The sequence below is a fragment of the Vanellus vanellus genome, assembly GCF_965231255.1.
Source record: "Vanellus vanellus genome assembly, chromosome: 3".
Classification (NCBI taxonomy): domain Eukaryota; kingdom Metazoa; phylum Chordata; class Aves; order Charadriiformes; family Charadriidae; genus Vanellus; species Vanellus vanellus.
In genome coordinates, this window is record NC_138907.1 from 101,440,657 (window position 1) to 101,458,502 (window position 17,846).

The 17,846-nt window shown below is 40.9% G+C and overlaps 1 protein-coding gene across 2 annotated transcripts in view; it reads left to right on the top strand.

Moving 5' to 3' along the window:
- Positions 1–17,846, top strand: part of DST (dystonin) — a 313,178-nt gene that overhangs the window by 228,517 nt on the left and 66,815 nt on the right. For both annotated transcript variants that reach the window (XM_082481488.1, XM_082481487.1), the window contains 6 exons: positions 93–1,567; positions 11,373–11,534; positions 12,410–12,580; positions 13,866–14,032; positions 17,079–17,238; positions 17,466–17,792. In XM_082481488.1, coding sequence (XP_082337614.1) covers positions 93–1,567; positions 11,373–11,534; positions 12,410–12,580; positions 13,866–14,032; positions 17,079–17,238; positions 17,466–17,792 — 2,462 coding nt within the window. The remainder of the gene's footprint in view (positions 1–92; positions 1,568–11,372; positions 11,535–12,409; positions 12,581–13,865; positions 14,033–17,078; positions 17,239–17,465; positions 17,793–17,846) is intronic.

A 17,846-nucleotide genomic window follows, 5' to 3' on the forward strand; every position in this document is an offset into this window, starting at 1 on the left:
CATTCATAATAGAATCAATATTAGTTATTATTTCTTCACTGAATACTAGCAGGTTCTGATAATGAACCTCTGTGCTGTCTTCTCTTTTGTAGATAACCATGTTCAGCAGCTTCAGTCGGCGTATGCCGCTTCTCATCAGTTCCAGCAAATGTCTAAGGACTTCCAGGCCTGGCTGGGCAAAAAGAAAGAAGAGCTGAACCAGGCTCGTCCTGTATCAGCTAAACTTGATGCCTTGCAATCACTGATCGAAGAACAGAAAGATTTTAAGACGACCATGACTGATCAGATTAGTTCATATGAAAGAATTGTTGCAGAAGGAGAAAGTATCTTACAGAAGACTCAAGGAGCTGACAAAGCAGCATTACAATCCCAAATTGCCACACTCAGAAGTAACTGGGATGAAATGAATAAGCAGGTAAAAGAAAGGCAAGAAAAATTAACAGACTGTCTGGAGAAAGCCCTCAAATACAAGCAGCATGTAGAAAATCTGCAGCCATGGATAGAGAAGTGCCAAAGCAACCTGTGTGAATTAAAAGTTGGCATAAACCCTGTTGAAATAGAGAATTCTATTGGTCAGGTGAGGGCCTGGCAGAAGGACCTGGATAAACACCATGGGCTGGTGGAGCTATTAAATAATACTGCTGAAAGTTTGCTCAGTGCAAGTCAAACAGATAAAGAAATTGTTCAAGAAGAAACTAGGGTGCTGAATCAGAAAGTGAATGCGGTGACAGAACAATTACATAAGAAGAGAGAGTGCTTGGAAAATATGGCTCAAAGGCTGAAAGAGTTTCAGGAATCATCCAGGGAAACTGAAAAACAGCTTAAAAGTGCCAAAGAGCATTTGGAAGCTCATGACTCGCTTGGACCTCAGTCATTCAGTAACAAACACCTGACGATGATGCAGGCCCAGCAGAAAGCCTTGCAGGCTTTAAAGCCTCATGTTGATTTAGCAAAAAAGCTTGCCCAAGACCTTGTGGTAGACGCTTCTGATTCGGCAGGTGTTTCTGACCTTTTGCTCCAAGCCGAATCTTTGGAGCGAGAATATACTGCAGTGAACCAGCAGGTTGAAGATAGGTGCTCCTTCTTAGAGACTAAACTTCAGGGAATCGGCCATTTCCAAAACAGCATCCGAGAGATGTTCTCTCAGTTTGCAGAGTTTGATGATGAACTTGATAGCATGGCTCCAGTGGGGAGAGATCTCGAGGTACTGCAATCGCAGAAAGAGGACATAAAACGTTTCCTGAAAAAGCTGGAGGATCTTATAATGAATAATGAAAATGCTAATAAAAACTGTAAAATGATGCTAGCCACTGAAGCTGAAGCCTCTCCCGATCTTGTTGGTATAAAAAGAGACCTGGAAGCTTTAAATAAACAGTGCAACAAGCTACTAGACAGAGCAAAAGCCAGGGAAGATCAAGTGGAGGGTACTATTAGCCGTGTTGAGGAGTTTTACAGTAAGCTAAAAGAATTTTCCAGTCTGCTTGGGAGAGCCGAAGAGCATGAAGAGTCACAAGGTCCTGTTGGAATGGAAACAGAGACTATTAATCAGCAGCTGAATACATTCAAGGTAGGAAGATTTCTTTCTTACTGCTAGAAAGTATTTTACCACAATGCAATTTTTGTTAAATACCACTGTGAAAGGGGTTGGTTTAGTGCAGACCTTGGAGAAGTCTTGTTTCACAGCAGTCAGTTCTACCTGTAAGCTTTTTATCTGTTTTAAATGGGATATCTTCTCATGCTCCAGAGAAACTTTCCTTTGCTACGCCTTGGCAAACATTGCTACCTTTGTGTCCCACCTCACAGTTCCTGCAGCCCAGTTCCCTCTTCACCTCGCTTCACTGTCTTGTTTCCCTATGCGATCTATCTTTTCTGGTTTTGAGAACTGCGTATTGTTTCTATTCTGTTGTCCGTGTATTACACAAACTTTCTTCTTCACTATGGTGTGAGACTCCAGTGTTCACATATTCACTTTGCTCATCTGAGTAGTTTAATTTTTTTCACGTGGGTATAGGCTGCAGCATATGTACTTTTAAGACCTCAGCTTTTGCCGTTTTCTGTTCTGATACATTGGCCAGTTTTACCTCATTGAATCCCACCCTTGCCTAGAAACATCTGAGTAAGAAGAAATCAGGTAAAATAACCCCCTTTTTATATTGGGAGTTTACTCTAGCATCCTTATCCAAAATGCACTTTGGAGCTTCTGCGCATAGCTTTTTTTATATGCCAGTTAGAAATCCTTGTCCAGCTCAAAAAAAAAATGCATTGCGGTCATAGTGGGTGGTAATTATGCTTTGGTGCTGAAACAAAGCACAGATATTTCCTTGTTTTAGGTTACAATATATGAATTTCAGTGCTCACTGGAAAGATTTATAAATCCTACAGATGTAAGCAGTATTTGAAAAAGATCATAAATCTCCTAGTGGCTATATAGTAGCACTGAATATTCTGTGCTGCTTTGGTTTCATTTCAGTCTAATATTGATTTAAATGTTTGTGTGACTTCTACAGTAGTTCACAGTTAATCATAAAAACAAACCTTCGTAACAGGATTTGATAAACCATGCTGTTAAAAAGATGACCTTGGAAAAAAGTTATTACATGCTTGGCCCAACAGAGGGTGCATTTTGCTCGTTTAAACTAAACCGTATTAGAAAGGAAAACTAAAACTGAAAACTTTAGTGTGGGAATTTCGGATGCAAGTTACTGTGAGTTTTGATGATCTTTCAAAACACATAAATAGAGACAAGAATCTTGAACAAATAGTTACATTATGAGGAGATTCCATTAGACTGGGGGGATTAAAGTTGTATGCCAGTGTGTCCTAACAAGTCTATCTCAATGCAAAAGAAAAACAAATGGCTTTTCTTTGTATGTGGTTAGTAAAACACTTTGGATATTGGAAAATAGCAAAAGCTCTTAGGCTGACTGTACAGGATTTCAATTGTAGCCAGTTTGTGATCTCTGATTTTACCACATTTCTTGCATTTTCAAACATTAGGTGCAGCTTCAGGTCTTTGTTACTATATATATCTATCTATCTTTTTTTGGCTACAAGGAACAATGCTTTTAGGGGGAAGCAGCCTAATGAGCAGTGGAAGAATCCAGTTCCCTGTGTGTTGTCTCATTGTTGCACTTCATCAGGGCATTGGACAAGACACAGCAATTGTACAGTTGAGGAGTGTGAGGCTCCTCTCGTCTGTGCAGACCTGTGGGGCCATAGTGTCCAAAGAGCTTGTGCAGCAAAAAGACCAAAAAACCTGGAGAGGCATAAAGGAGAACAGTGATGGCAGCATATTTATATGCAGACATCTACTCCAGGGTTGTATTTATATTAGATATAATTATAAGCTTAGAAATGTGTTTTGCTCGAAGGAACTATTTTAAGCCGTGCTTTTGCTTATGAGTGAAAACACAATGCCATTAAACAGGAGGTAAAAAACGATGAAAAGGTAAAGGGGTTGTTTAAATAAGTGAAGAGCAAATGCAGGAATAAAGAAGCAGAGTGGGGAGCCTTTGAAGAAAGGAAATAGGAAGACCAGAATGGGAAGTTTTACTAGGTGAAGGTGATAGGTGGCAAAGGGGTAGTGCTAGCAGGAGGATCGGGATCAACGATTACTCACCTAATGCTCGGTGTGAGTGCTACTGGGGCACAGCGAAATTACAGTAGGTAATGTACCTCTTCGTAATCTTTACCCTTCCACAGAGCAATTTTACCTGAGGCAGCAAACTGTAGGGAGACTCTGGCTCCCACAAATGCTGCTCCACTCGCAGTGTATTAGCTCACATGTTTGTGCACGTACGCAAACACAACCTGAAAATGTGGCTGTGCCCACAAAACCACAGTCTAGCTCCTTATGGCTTTAGCATCTGTGGTCACGTACAATCAACTTCTATTCCTCAAGAGTAAAGCAAGAGAGTTGTTCTTTGGTAGATAGATTTATTCACATGAAATCTTCAGTCTCTTCAGGGAAGGATCTCGTGTCATGGGCCAGAGGTGTTTTTTTGTGGTTTGACCAATTTTTTATGTACAAAGAGTTACAGCTTTGTGCGTCTTCTTGGCATGTCATTAAGATGCGTAGTTATTTAAAAAAAATAAACAGGCTATGATTTGTATTTTTATAAATATATATAAAATACATATATACATACTTGTTTTATTTATATTCCTTCTTTGTAATCTACTTATTCAAGTCAGTATAGAGTGTTAAACTGAACATATTTATTGTCAGTGTGAAACTGTATTTATTTACAATGCAGATGTAAAATTTGCTTTCTGTAAATGTAAATGTCCCGTGGAGTTCATTTGAAATTAGAACCACGACTCTTCACAAAGTACTCCAGGAAGAGTATAGTCAAATGAAGAATTTGTCGCAATTAATATAAAACACACAAAATTTATTACTGATTAACTCAGTTCTGTTAGACATTTTTTCCCCAAAGTCTGTATGCAATGCATAGATGAGTACTAAAAGGAAATTTCAGTAGATGAGCTCTGTTGAGGTACACTGGGTCTGCCACCATTCTTCAAAAGCAAAACACAAAAGAATTGTGCAAATGGGCTGAACGGAACGCCCTGGGTTTGGGTAGCTGCACAGTGCCAGGATGTTTGTGGTAGGAGCAGTATTTCCAGCTGGTTTCTCTCTGAAATAGAAAAAGAAAAAACCCAGAAGTTGAATTATTTTACTTCTTGAAAGTTTTGCACAATTCTTTGTCCTGCCATTAAAAGGCATTCTTCCTACTGAAACCAACATGGCACAGGTACAGCTTTCATCAGTATATGGTTCATTTGATTTTTGCTTTTATTTTTGGAACAAAAGTAGATGTAGTCGTTAGAGGTTGCCTTCTAATTGGACTTCATGGGAATTTTTAGCTAGCCTGAGTATTCCTGCCAATGAGCTTGGACTAAGATTTTAATTGGCTTATGTTAGTTGTGTAGAGTGGCTGTCATCTGATTTTCACTTTGAAGGCAGATAATGTTGAAAGAATAATCAGAGGTTTGTCTTCATGCTCAATAAAAACCTAGAAGTGTTGCCATTTCCCATGCACTGGTTTACAAACACTGGAATAAGATACTAACCTTCCTTGGGGGTTTACTACAGTTAGGGTGGTCTGTGTTGAAAAGCAAAGGTAAAATAAGTGACTGTTTAAACTTTTTTTTTTTTTTTAAGTACTGCATTTGAAAGTGACTTGATGAGTCATATAAAAGTCTTCAGTAGATACAGTGAAAAATGGTAAACTATTTTTTAAATGTTAATAAAGTAATTTTGCTGTTCAACAAATACAGACCAATTTCAGTCATACACTCCCCTATAAAATGGTGCGGCACTCTTTGAATTCAGTAAGGACCTGTTAGAGTGTGTTTTGGGTGAGAATAATCACAGATGACAGGACTTCAAAAAATAGTTTTCTCATCTTTACCATTATAGTATGTATTCTCAACTAGAGAATCCAGAGGTGAGTATCTGTTTGGCATATTTTTAATACATTATGGCTGCTCACCAGACAGGAGGAAGAGAGACTTTGTCTCAGGTGACTTCAGTGTTTTGATATGTAGCTGACTGTACATCAAGCAAATCACTAAACAAGAAGTGTGGTGTGTTTGTATTTCTTGCATACAGTGGATCCTGCTCGCTGCTTAATGCGGAAAGCTCCAGCTGATTGGACTTAATGCTCTATGTTAAGTTTTAGCACTAATTGCCATATGCTGTCCTTAAGCTGAGGTCCGAATTGTGGCTGTAACTGATGGCTGCTGTCACACGAGCAGCACAGGTCGCTGGTTCTTGGGGGTATGGGTTCTACTGGAGCTCGATCCTGACAGCTTCTCCGGTACTGTTGGCGAGTTACCCACGAGTCTCCCAACCCTTCACGTACGTGATTATGAGCATAGGTGCAAAATGTTGAACAGTATTTAAAAGATGTACATATCCCAAACCCCAATTTTTGTCCTGTTAGGCTGGTTTTGTGCAGCTCTAAGTCTCATTTTAAAAGCCTTCCGAATGCAGATACTTTTTTCCTCAACAGTTTAATGTTTCTTCGGGTGGGAGCGGGGTGCCCTGGCGCTGCCGTGTTCCTGGGACGGTGGCTGCCCCGTCAGACAAGGCCACCCCAAACTGTTGCCTCGGAGCCAGGAACCAGACTTGAAGGGAATCAGAACTGGGCTGAGAGCCTCTGCATGGCAAATGGAGTAGTGCGTAACTATTCCGGGACCTACAGACGAGTTTGGGGTATTTATTTTTTTTTTAGCATAATGCACCGATAAACTTCCGATTTAACTTTCGCGTGGAAGCGTCCATTTAAATGACGGCTTTATCAGCCGGCGTTGATGGGGACGGTGGTTAAAAGCCACGAGTATCGTTACCGGAGTTTCTCTGGGCGGCTGGAGCGGTGCCGGCTCACCTCACCGCGCCCCGCCGGTGGGGGCAATCCCGGCCAGCCGGCGGCGTGCCGCCCCGCTCCCGCCTCAGCCGGCTCCCCTGCCGCCCACCGGCGGGCTGAGGCTGCCGTGATGTCACCGCCGGGCGGGCGGCGAGGCGTCCCCCCGGCCCGGCCCGGCCCGGCCCGGCAGAACCACGAGCGAGCAGCGAAGGCGCGGGGGACTTGAGGAGATAAGGAGGAGGAGGAGGCGGGGGGGAGCCCCCAGAGCGGCGCCGCGGGAGCGGGCGGGCCGGCAGCAGATGTTGCCTGAAGAGCGAAACGGGGCGTTTCTTACAGCTCGGCGCTGGGAGGGCGCTGCCGGCCCGCGGGAGAGCGGGGCGAGGCGCAGAGCTGGACGGCGGCGGGCGCTGAGCGGAGGGGGGGGATTTCCCTCCTTCGCAGCCTCCTTCGCAGCTGCGCTTCAGAAATGAGGAGGAGGAAGGAACGAGGGCAGCCCGCTGGCTGCTGCTTGTAGCGGGGACCTGCCGAATGTAAACCTGCCGTGCCTTTCGGGGGGAACACGCCGCGCTTGCTTCTGCTCTGCGGTCGCCTTAAAACAGCTCTCCAGGATGGTGTTGGGAGAATCGGTGTAAAAACGTTTTGGGTTTGTTTGGTTTTTTTTTTTTTTTTTTTTTTTTGTTTTGTTTTTTTTTTCCGACCGTCTGCTCGAAGGACGCGTTGGCTTGGTTGCTAGAAAGTGATGTTTTCCTGTGGGACTTGTGGAGGCACCGCGGACAAGCCCGGTACAAGAGGAGGATAAGCTGCCTTTCGGATCAAGGTTATTTATAGTGACTGCCAAAAAAGTAGAGGGCTGGTTTATTATTCTTACTGTTCTGGAATTAACTTATTTCTCCTCCCCCCCCCCCTCAAGATTTTCTCCGTGCCTTGGTCTGAACCATACACAGCCACTGTGGATTCGTGTCTTTTTAAGCTGCCTCACCATGTTTTATTTATAAAGGAGATGGGACTCTGCAAACGAGTTAAATGGATTATAGTTAAGCCGTCACCTACAGAAGATAATGTGCTGCCTTCTGTAACGCTTGTTCATTTGGAAGGCTTAAATCGGGAGATTTCAGATACAGATTCTGACCTGGAAAAGTAAATAAAGCCTTCGATGGAGTATTTGAAATATTTGAGCTACTGCTGGGTTTTGCTGTACTTTGTTTTTCTGTGACATTGGAAGATTTCTGTTACTTTTCTTACTGAAGCACTTTATATTTTAGGTGGGAGGGAGGGGAGAAAAACCTCACATCCAGGTAACACATTTAAACTGATGCACTGATTATGAATGACCTCAACCACCTCATAAGTTATGATGTGTATTTTGTATCTATGCATCTTATGCTAAGGGCAAGTTTACTATAATTCTTCAGAGTGCTAGTGTTTTTTAAATGTTTCCCCTGTATCCATGAAAACAGAGGTATAGTGGAGTACTTGTGAGAATACTTTCAGGATGGGGAAGCCACTTAGCAGGCCAGATTGTCTACGTCAGAATCCTCCATGTGTTGGCAAAGGGGAAGAAGATGAAGATCTAAATATTGAGGACTGCTACGTTCCCCAGAGGTCCATCTATGACACTGTGCGGCTGAATGAACAGATCGATTCGGGCTCCAAGGGCAGCCTCTCCTCGAGGCATTTCACAGACCGAACCTTACCCTATAGTCACAGAACACTGGACATCAGCACTTTGTGCTCCAATGGTGCCCTTACTTCTTCCAGTGTTTTTGAGCTCCGAAGTCGTGAAGCTAATAAGTTAGATGAAAAAATGATCTTTGATGCTCTCAAACTGAACAGTGATATAATTCGGACAGCTGGATTACCCAAAGCAAAGTCTCATACAGAAAAGAAGGAGCATAGGCGATCGTGGAGAATGTTTGTTCCTCCCAACTTTTCGGATTACACGAATAAAAGTGAATGCTCCTTTCATGAAACTGCTGATATGTCAGATACAGTTAGGTCGGGCAAATGCAAATGGGGTACAAATTCTCTTACCTCAGAGGAGGATGATTCTGGTTTATGCAGCCCTCCAACAGAAAGAGAAGAAAAGCAAGACACACTGTTAGCAGGAGAGCAAGCTCAAATACGAAGTTTATCTTCTGCAGAAGATATCCATGCAGTAGGTCAGTTCAGACCGTACTTCCCAGCAATTTGCAGAGAGCAGCAAACCCCACTGCTTGCAAGCAGTAGTGTCCCTGTCAAAGAAAGCTGCAGATCGGCTTTGCATGACATTTTACCCTCTGGAAAAGTAAAACAAAGCAATGCACAGACATGTGAGACTGATCAGGAAGAGGTGGGGGGGAAATACTCTCACTTGCAAGGCTTCAAAGAGAAAACTCTGTCACACGAAGATCCTCCTCAGAGTGATGGAAGAAGTATTTCCCTCGACAAAAATGAAATGGAAAATGCGTATGAAGTTCAAGAAAAAATTAAAACGCGAGTCACAAGAGTAGAGGAGGATTATGTGGATGATGTACATCATGATGTAGATGTTTATGCAAATATTGCTGTAAATACTAGTGACTTGGATTTAGCAAAATACGAGATTTTATCTGATACAGAGGAATCTAGTATAGCACGTATGGGCTCAAGTGAAATGATGTTTTCTGTTCAACAGCTTGAATTAGATAGTACTGTAAACTGTCCAAAAGCTGTTCCAGGGAGAAATAAAGGCAATATCTGGACTACTGGCATCCAAGAAACCTTGGATACAGTCTGCAATGGCCTATTGTCTAACAAGGTAATTTAAAAAAAAAATCTGTGGATTTTTGGAATAGTTGTAATGCAACCTGAAAGATATTTGTTTAAAGCTTTCTTTAAGTTTTGTTGTTGAAAAAATGTCATTTTTTAAATTAATTTGGCAGATGCAGTAATCAGTATCATTTGCATAGCACACATGAGATGTCCAAAATGGGTGAGATGGTCAGTTCAGAAAATGAATTGGGGGCAAATTCTGAGAGGGATGATTACTTCCAGCTGTGTGGGGCTGGGTTATTTATTGCCCAGCTGGTGCCTGTTACTCCCGACGTGGAGTGCCTCCTCCACGCACCCGTGTTGGTGCTCAGTGTTTGTACAGAGCGTGGTTACAGGCAATGCCATTCAAGGGCAGCTACAGCCCATGTGTTCAGCCCGACCAGCCTTACTCATCAAGGTATAAGCAACAATATCAGAGATCCTTGTGGTTTCCAAAGCAGGCAGATTAAAGGCTCGCTGCTTCTTCTGAAAGTCGACTTTTGCATTTGTGTGCCAGAAAGCAGTTCTGACGTTACGGTAGTATTTTACAAGCGCAGGATCTTGCAGCGCTTTGCGTTTGGTGGATGAGGTAAGAGAGTAAGAAGTGAAGCTTTGTAATAAGGAAAGGGTGTTTGTCGGGTCTGTAATTTTTTTCTTCCCACTCTGGTTGAAATCTGAGATACTTCAAGCTTTGTTGCTAAGTTGTTCTGGTAAACTTTGGCCTCAGCAATAATTGTAATTTATTTTAAGCTTCTCTCTGCAAAGAATGCATGTGTTTTTAAAGGGCAGATTATGGAGATCAGTCCTCTCTGTGGTAGGACATTGCTCTCAAAAGATGAGGCTTTATGGCACATAAAGGAAGAATTTGTTATTGATTCTGTGTGGAAATATTATTCTGCCTCCTCCCTACCCTACAGTCAAGAAAAACACAAGCTTTTTCCGTTTTCTGGGAGCAGCCAGCTGGTTGCACTCTCTCAGTTTTCATGTAACCATGGTCTGACAGTTTACAGGTTTTTTTGTGCCTAGGAACAAAATTCTTAGGGGTGCTTAATTTATTTTACCCCTCGTGTTTAGTGTAGTTGCTCTAGCTCCTAGATTGATTTGTCAAGCTGGTGGAAGCGTGCTCAGCCACCTGAGGTCTGCTGCTTTAAAAGCAATCACTTGCCACACTGTGTTTGGTGCAAAAGAGGAGAGTCACTGGTATGTTCAATGTGATCTCTACTTTTCAGGATGCTGAGAAAGGTTGCTTTGAATGCACTAAGTGTACACCAAAACAGTTACTGAATGCTGCTATAGAAATAGAAGGATTTAGGGTCAAAAGTTGAGCATTCTTTAGCATTGTTTATTCATTGGTTATTTTTCACTGGCCTGTGTAATTAATTCAGGGGCTTCAGGCCATTTTCTGATCTCATTGACACTGCCTAATGCAGCTGAATACAAATGGAGATTTACATTGCTGTTGCTAATGGTAATAATCTGGCTCTGGAAAAGCTTAAATACCTGGAAGAGTAAAATAAAGCAAACAGAAAAGTGCTCTTTGGGTACGGTCAAAACCCTGGCAATTTGCAAGAATATCCCTCTGAATGAAAACCCATTCTCCTGGGAGTCTGCTGGGATACTGTTTCAGCAGCATCTGTAGTGCCTCCTCCTCACTTGTTACCATTATGTATATGTATCGTAAAAACTACCTTAAAATAACTCTTTCTTCACTACTTCTTTAACTTAAAACTTCTGCTTTTTGTTGTAATTTGGAAAATAATGCCTAATTGTCTCTCTTAGTGTGTGTGTGTTTATTTATTTGAGGACAACTTAATGATCCTTCTGTACCATTTTTTTTTGTAGATTTTGTAGATAGATAATTAAATAGATAGATGAGTTTCTCCAGTCTTGATTCCTCTATTAGAAGTTCTTTCTTTTTTTTTTTTTCTTTTTCCCCAAAACCTTTCTTCCCTTCTCTCTCTCTCCCTTTCCTTCCTGTCTAAATCTACTCATGGAAGTGTACATCATTTTCCCTCTGTGATGTATTGCATTTACTCTGTTTAGATTGAGTCTATTCTGTTTAGATTTAATAATTTGTTTTCAGGAAGGTGCTGATGAGAAACGGTTTCCTTTCTTCTAGATGCCAATTATCAGTGGTTTTTTTTTTCTTGCATGCTGTAATGTAAACACCAGATGCATTTTATGTCAGAAGATACAATGTTTCATGTGTGTCTTGGTTTTCAACTGCAGGTATTCCAGAAAGAAGAAATTGAACCCCTGCAAGTAAAACAACAGGAGGTAAATTGGTTGGGTCAAGGCCTTATTCAAAGTGCTGCTAAAAGTACCAACACAGAAAACCTTGAACGTGACCTTGAAGATGTCAACACCCGATGGAAGACTCTTAATAAGAAGGTTATTATTTTGTATACTCTTCTGCTTTTGTTGTGTCCTGCTTTTTATTATTTGCTTGCTGATGCCTTTCAAAATACAGGAAATTAAATATTCACTAAGAATATGAATTATATTATACTTTACACAATCACTTTGTTGGTAATTCTGAGGATAAGATTTATATCAGTAGTAGCCAGAGGTATTACTATCACTTATATGGTGTTGCCAAACTTTCTATAGGTCTGTCCTGGATTTTTATTCAGGAAAGGCTCCTCTAGGACCATGTGTTCCTTCCTACTTAAGCAGAGCAGGGATGTTTGATAACCCAATCAAAGAGGTTGGAGTCTTGACACATTCATGGGGAAGGTAGCTATGTCACTTTGTAGCCAGTCACTTTCAAGTAGTTCTTCTTCAGTCTTTGTTTACACGTTTTTTCACTCTGTTGTATTTGTTCATGTACACTGTTGTACCTGCACAGTGCACAGAGCAGTGATATGGCCCAGCTCTGTGTGACTAGTGACGCATTTCCTTTATAGCACCTTTAAGGTTGTATTGCTTGAGGCATCGGAGGGTATCACTGTTTTGGAAAACTGGCTGTAGATGTTTTTCTATGTTTTTGAAGAGTCCTCTTCCAGCAGTAGCTTCTGTTGGAAAATGGAAAGGGTGGAAAGTAGAAACAGTGCTCATTTTCCTCCACTGTGTCTTCCTGAAGGAGTGATGCAGCAGAACCATAGACACCTGTGGTTACCCTATTTGCTGCCTTCTTTACTATTTCTTCTTCCCTTTGAAGGTATTATTGCCCCTTACCAGGAGTTGCTACTTTGGGTGCTTGGCTCAGTCTTTCTATAAGGAAAATAAAGACCGTCTGAAACACAAATGTACTTCATTTTCTTCAGGTTGCCCAGCGTGCTGCGCAATTGCAGGAAGCCCTCCTTCACTGTGGGAGATTTCAGGATGCCCTTGAATCTCTGCTTAGCTGGCTCATTGATACAGAAGACCTTGTGGCTAATCAGAAACCACCATCTGCTGAATTCAAAGTTGTGAAGGCCCAAATACAAGAACAGAAAGTAAGTGAAATATGTTAAGAATATCTCTCCTTGCACTGTACCAATGAGAATAAATTCCTAGTCTTTGGCAAAGTATAAAATCTGTTTAAGTGTATTACATTACATTGAAGTGTGCTGAGGTGTTTTAAAGCAGCCATCTGTTCAATACTCAAGAATCTGTCTGTGGTTGGGAGAGGTGCTTGTCTTCTGGCACGTAAGACAAAGAGTGACACTGTGCAATCTGACCTCTGGTTAGAATTATTAAGGCTGTCCGGAAAGGATTGATAATGGCCTATTGGAAAAAGAGAAAGCAAAAAAAATGCAGTGTTTGGCCATTTGGAAAGTAGGAAATAAAAACTAGTACATTTTTATTGTAATAATTCCAAGGTAATTTTGCAGATTATGGACTTAAATACTTGGCTCTTGATCCTGATTGTGATTTGTTTGTTGGTAATTAGCTGGAATCCTGTTGGGAAATGACCTGTGCTAATGTAGAGATGGTGTCAGTGTTGTCAACTTCTGCAAATTTTCATAATAGTTCTAGAAAAATGAATGAACCATAATGTAGCTTATGAAACATACAGTCCATGCAGCTGGGCTGTGTGGCCCTGCCGCCCAGAGATTTCATATAAAGTTACTGTCAATACAGGTATTCGTGTTGGGATATCTGCAGAGGCAAAATGTTAATGTTACCAAAGGCAAATAGAGCATGGAGGAAGGGGGGATTTTAGACAGAGGTGTGTTTTATTCTTCACAGAGAAGTTCATTTACTGGACTAGATCAGTGAACTCAATTGTGTCTCAAACGAGTGATGAGTCACTTATATAATAGTTTTTACATCTATTTTCCTATCTCTCTGTATATCGGAGTTATCTTTGTGTTGCCAAATCTAGAAGGGCATTCAGCTTTCTCAAAATTGTTCCTATATGATGTATCAGATACTCTAAATAGCTTGTTTCCCTCAATGGTATTAAATAGAACTTTTTCTTCTATATGTTCATTCTTCGGGCTGCCACACATCTTTACCCCGTAGAAACCAAGGAGGTTGTTTGGGCTTGGTGAAACTCTGCTGTTCATAGCAAAACAAGTGAGAAATTAAAACGAGTATGTGGGGGGGCAGGGTGGTGTGTGTGTGTGTGTGTGTCTCTTCTTGATTAACAGTATTCACACTTTCATCACAATATAGGTATCGCTTTTTCTTTTTTTTGATTTAACAGGTTTTCAAGTAGTCTAGCTCCTTCTGTTTTTATACTTGTGTTGCTACAATGTTTCTTAATAACCGGCTGCCTGATTGCTTTCTCTGTAGCTTCTCCAGAGGTTGCTGGATGACCGCAAGCCTACTGTTGAGGCGATCAAGCGTGAAGGGGAGAAAATTGCAGAGTCAGCAGAACCTGCTGATAGAGTGAAAATCTTGAAACAGTTGAGTTTCCTGGATAGTCGATGGGATGCGTTGCTCACTAAAGCTGAAACAAGGTATTTGAAATTCTTTCATAGATTTGAAAAATGTAGACATAGCATGTAATAGATGGTTCGAAGCAGCGTGTGGAACTCTATGGTATGAAATCTTGTAAGTACTATTATTCTTGTTATTACATTACATTATTGTGTCTTGATGTTGATATAATAGGTCCTCTGAAGGAAAAGTGGAGAGAAGTGACTTGAACAGACCAAAAGCTTTTAAAAAAAGTTTAGCCTAAGATTCCAGTATCTGCTAACATTAACTGCATATGTATCTTTTGAATATTTTACCTCTGTTAGTTCATTAGAATGCAAGTTTCTTGATGCAAGAACCTGCTTTGCATAGAATCAAGTGCAAATGTTATACTTAACAAATAATAATGATGTTCCCTCGGAACTTCAAAATCTTGTAATGCTGGTACAAAGAGGAAGCACTCAACTCTTCTTCCCTTTTCCTGTTTGGTGTCATCCATATAATTATATTCTACAACGTAGAGATCCTCATACTGTCAGTTACTGATGTACTTATGCAAGGTGCTGAGCTCCCTTAGTTCTCAGGAAGAAAAAGGACCGTCAAAGTATGTAGATATATTCTAGCAACACAGAAAACACTGTCTCTTAAAGACATTGCAGTCCAATTCAAGTTCCAATTAAAAAAAAACAAAACAAAAACAACAAAAAAACCACAAACTCATACAAACAGTATCTGTGTATACACACACTTAGATTTATAAGTTGTTCTTGACATATAAAATACCTGGAAAGTTATGAACTGTAAAGTGTCTTTGAAGAAATTTGTGTTGAAAGGGTTGATGAATGTGTTTTCTGGGTGGGGATTTGAAAAAGGACAGCCTTGTTCACAGCAGAGAGAAGAAGAGTGTGCATAAGAGGTGGCCTGGAAAAGGCACATAATTGAGAACAAGAAAGGACTTGGAAATTTGAAGAAAAGGAATTTAAGTGAACAGTGAAGAACAAATGGATGTGTTGGCATCTGGGCGCTCAGAGTAGCATTGAACTCTCCTCAGTTGTCTCCCAGTCCTTTCGGTAGCCTCTTTTTAGTTCCTTTACTCTGAACCTCTTTTGTTACCTCATACTAATAATGTGATTATTTAATTAGTGGAGCCAACCACTAATAGACCATTATTTCCTTCTTTCTTTCTTTTTTTTTTTGTTATTGAAGGAATCTGACTCATTAGCTGGGGTAAATGTTAATGTCATGTTTAATTTAATATTATTCTCCCAGTCTGGTGATATTTAATTAAAAATCAAATTGCAGTTTTTTCAACCCATCTATTAACCGCAAGCTCATCTCCATTTTTCTTTGGCTGGTCTCTAGAAATGAAGAGGAGATTTGAGGATATTTTGAAAACTATATAGAGCGCTTCACTGAGTGTTTTGTGGCTAAGTGTCTCATGTCTACCTTGTTTATAAGCCTTGGGAAGCATATATAAACACAGCTTTTGTCTGGAATGAGATCCCCATTTGAAAGAAAGTATTGTGATGCTTTTGATGATGGGCCTGTGCAAACCTCATGAAGTTCGACAAGGCCAAGTGCAAGGTCCTGCACATGGGCCAGGACAATCCCATGCACAAATATAGGCTGGGTGGGGAACAGATTGAGAGCAGTCCTGAGGAAAAGGACTTGGGGTTGTAGGTGGATGAGGAGCTCAACATGAGCAGGTAACGAGCACTCACAGCCTGGAAAGCCAACCGCATTCTGTTCTGCCTCAAAAGAAGCATGGCCAGCAGGTCTAGGGAAGTGATTCTCTGCCACTACTCCACTCTGGTGAGACCCCACCTGGAGTACTGCATCCACCTCTGAGGCCTGGAACATAAGAAGGACATGGACCTCTTGGAGCAGGCCCAGAGGAGGGCCTTGAAGATGATCAGAGGGCTGGAGCACCTCTCCTATGAAGACAGGCTGAGAGAGTTGGGGTTGTTCAGCCTGGAGAAGAGAAGTCTCCAGGGTGACCTTATCGCAGCTTTCCAGTATTTGAAGGGTGCCTACAAGGAAACTGGAAAGGAACTTTTTTTCATGGGCATGTAGTGATAGGACAAGGGGGAATGGCTTCAAACTGGAAGAGGGTAGATTGAGAATAGATACTAGGAAGAAATTTTTCCCTGTGAGGGTGGTGAGACACAGAAACAGGTTGCTCAGAGAAGCTGTGGAAGTTCCATCCCTGGAAGCGTTCAAGGCCAGGCTGGATGGGGCTTTGAGCAACCTGGTCTAGTGGGAGGTATCCCTGCCCATGGCAGGGGGGTTGGAACTGGATGATCTTTCAGGTCCCTTCCAACCTAAACCGGTTTGTGATTCACATAGGGGAAAAAGTCTGCTTGAACGAAGTTTGTTCAGCAGTGGTTGTAGAGAAGACTGTTCCTGTAATCAAGAGACTTCTCTGAAATTTAATAATCTGAAACAGGAATATTTTAGATACTCCTTTTTTTTTATTTTGGAGGTCAAGTCTCTGTGCTTTATTAACGTTGTCCCACTAACTTCATTGAAAGCTATTACTCAGAACAGAAGATGCAAAAGTAGAGCCAAATAGTTCTGTTCACATCATTGAACAAACGTTTAAAGATGTTTTACAATGCTGAGGAAGCATGACAATATGTTCTGGTTCAGTAAAGCCTTTGCCCAACTTTAAAACATGTAAAATAGTTAAGGGAGTGTAACTTTATGCTTAAAGACAGCTAGAAACTTGAACTAGTCTGATTGGGTATAACCCAGTGTTTTGCTAAATCGAGTGCTAGATTATTTTTAGCAAAAAGTATATGAATAAAGTGATGCTGTTTTTAATTACAACACTTGCATATTAGCTAAAACAGTTTCAAAAGCTTTGGTGGTGTTTTTTAATTTTATTTGATTTTTACTTTACGTTGGTTTTCATTGAGTATCATGGATATATGTCTATTTCATTTGGTGACTGGTTCCTACAATAAGACAGAACTATTTCTTTTACTTCGTAAAGGATTCCAGGGGCTTTTTTTTTTTTTTTTTTTTTTTTAACTATTTCGCACTTACTTCATCACAAAAATAACCTTTTTCTTTGTATGTTGATAGGAACCGTCAATTGGAAGGCATCTCGGTGGTAGCACAGCAGTTCCATGAAGCTCTGGAGCCGTTGGTGGAGTGGCTGACTGCCACAGAGAAGAGGCTTGCAAATGCGGAACCCATTGGAACACAGGCCTCCAAACTGCAGCAGCAAATTTCTCAGCATAAAGTAAGATACTAACTGCACACTTGCTTCTGTAAAGTACAGCACAACTGGCAAAACTGTTGTGGTGTACCTATGTTTTACCATACTGAATTTTTTTTCTGTAATTTAAGTTTTATATATTTACGTTGGCAATAAGTCCTTTTTTGTTCAGTTTTCATTGAGTTCCACTTACATTTCTTTTATGTTTTTCTGATTTTCTTTTCCATTATTCATTATTTAAAAAAATATAGGCCCTAGAAGATGATGTCTTAGCTCACAATAAGAGTTTACATCAGGCCATTAGCGCTGGTCAGTCTCTAAAGACTATGAGCTCCAGGGAAGATAAAGATATGGTGCAGGAAAAGCTAGATTCTTCTCAGGCCCGATACATTGAGATTCAAGAGAAGAGCAACAGCAGGTCTGAACTTCTCCAGCAAGCTTACAGCAATGCTCAGATTTTTGGGGAGGACGAAGTTGAATTGATGAACTGGCTGAATGAAATCCATGATAAACTGAGCAAATTGTCAGTCCAAGATCACAGCACAGAATTGCTTGAGAAGCAGCGCTCTGAACTACTGGTATTTTTATTTCTGTTCATTTATTATTTAATTTGTTTTAAAATTTTATTTATT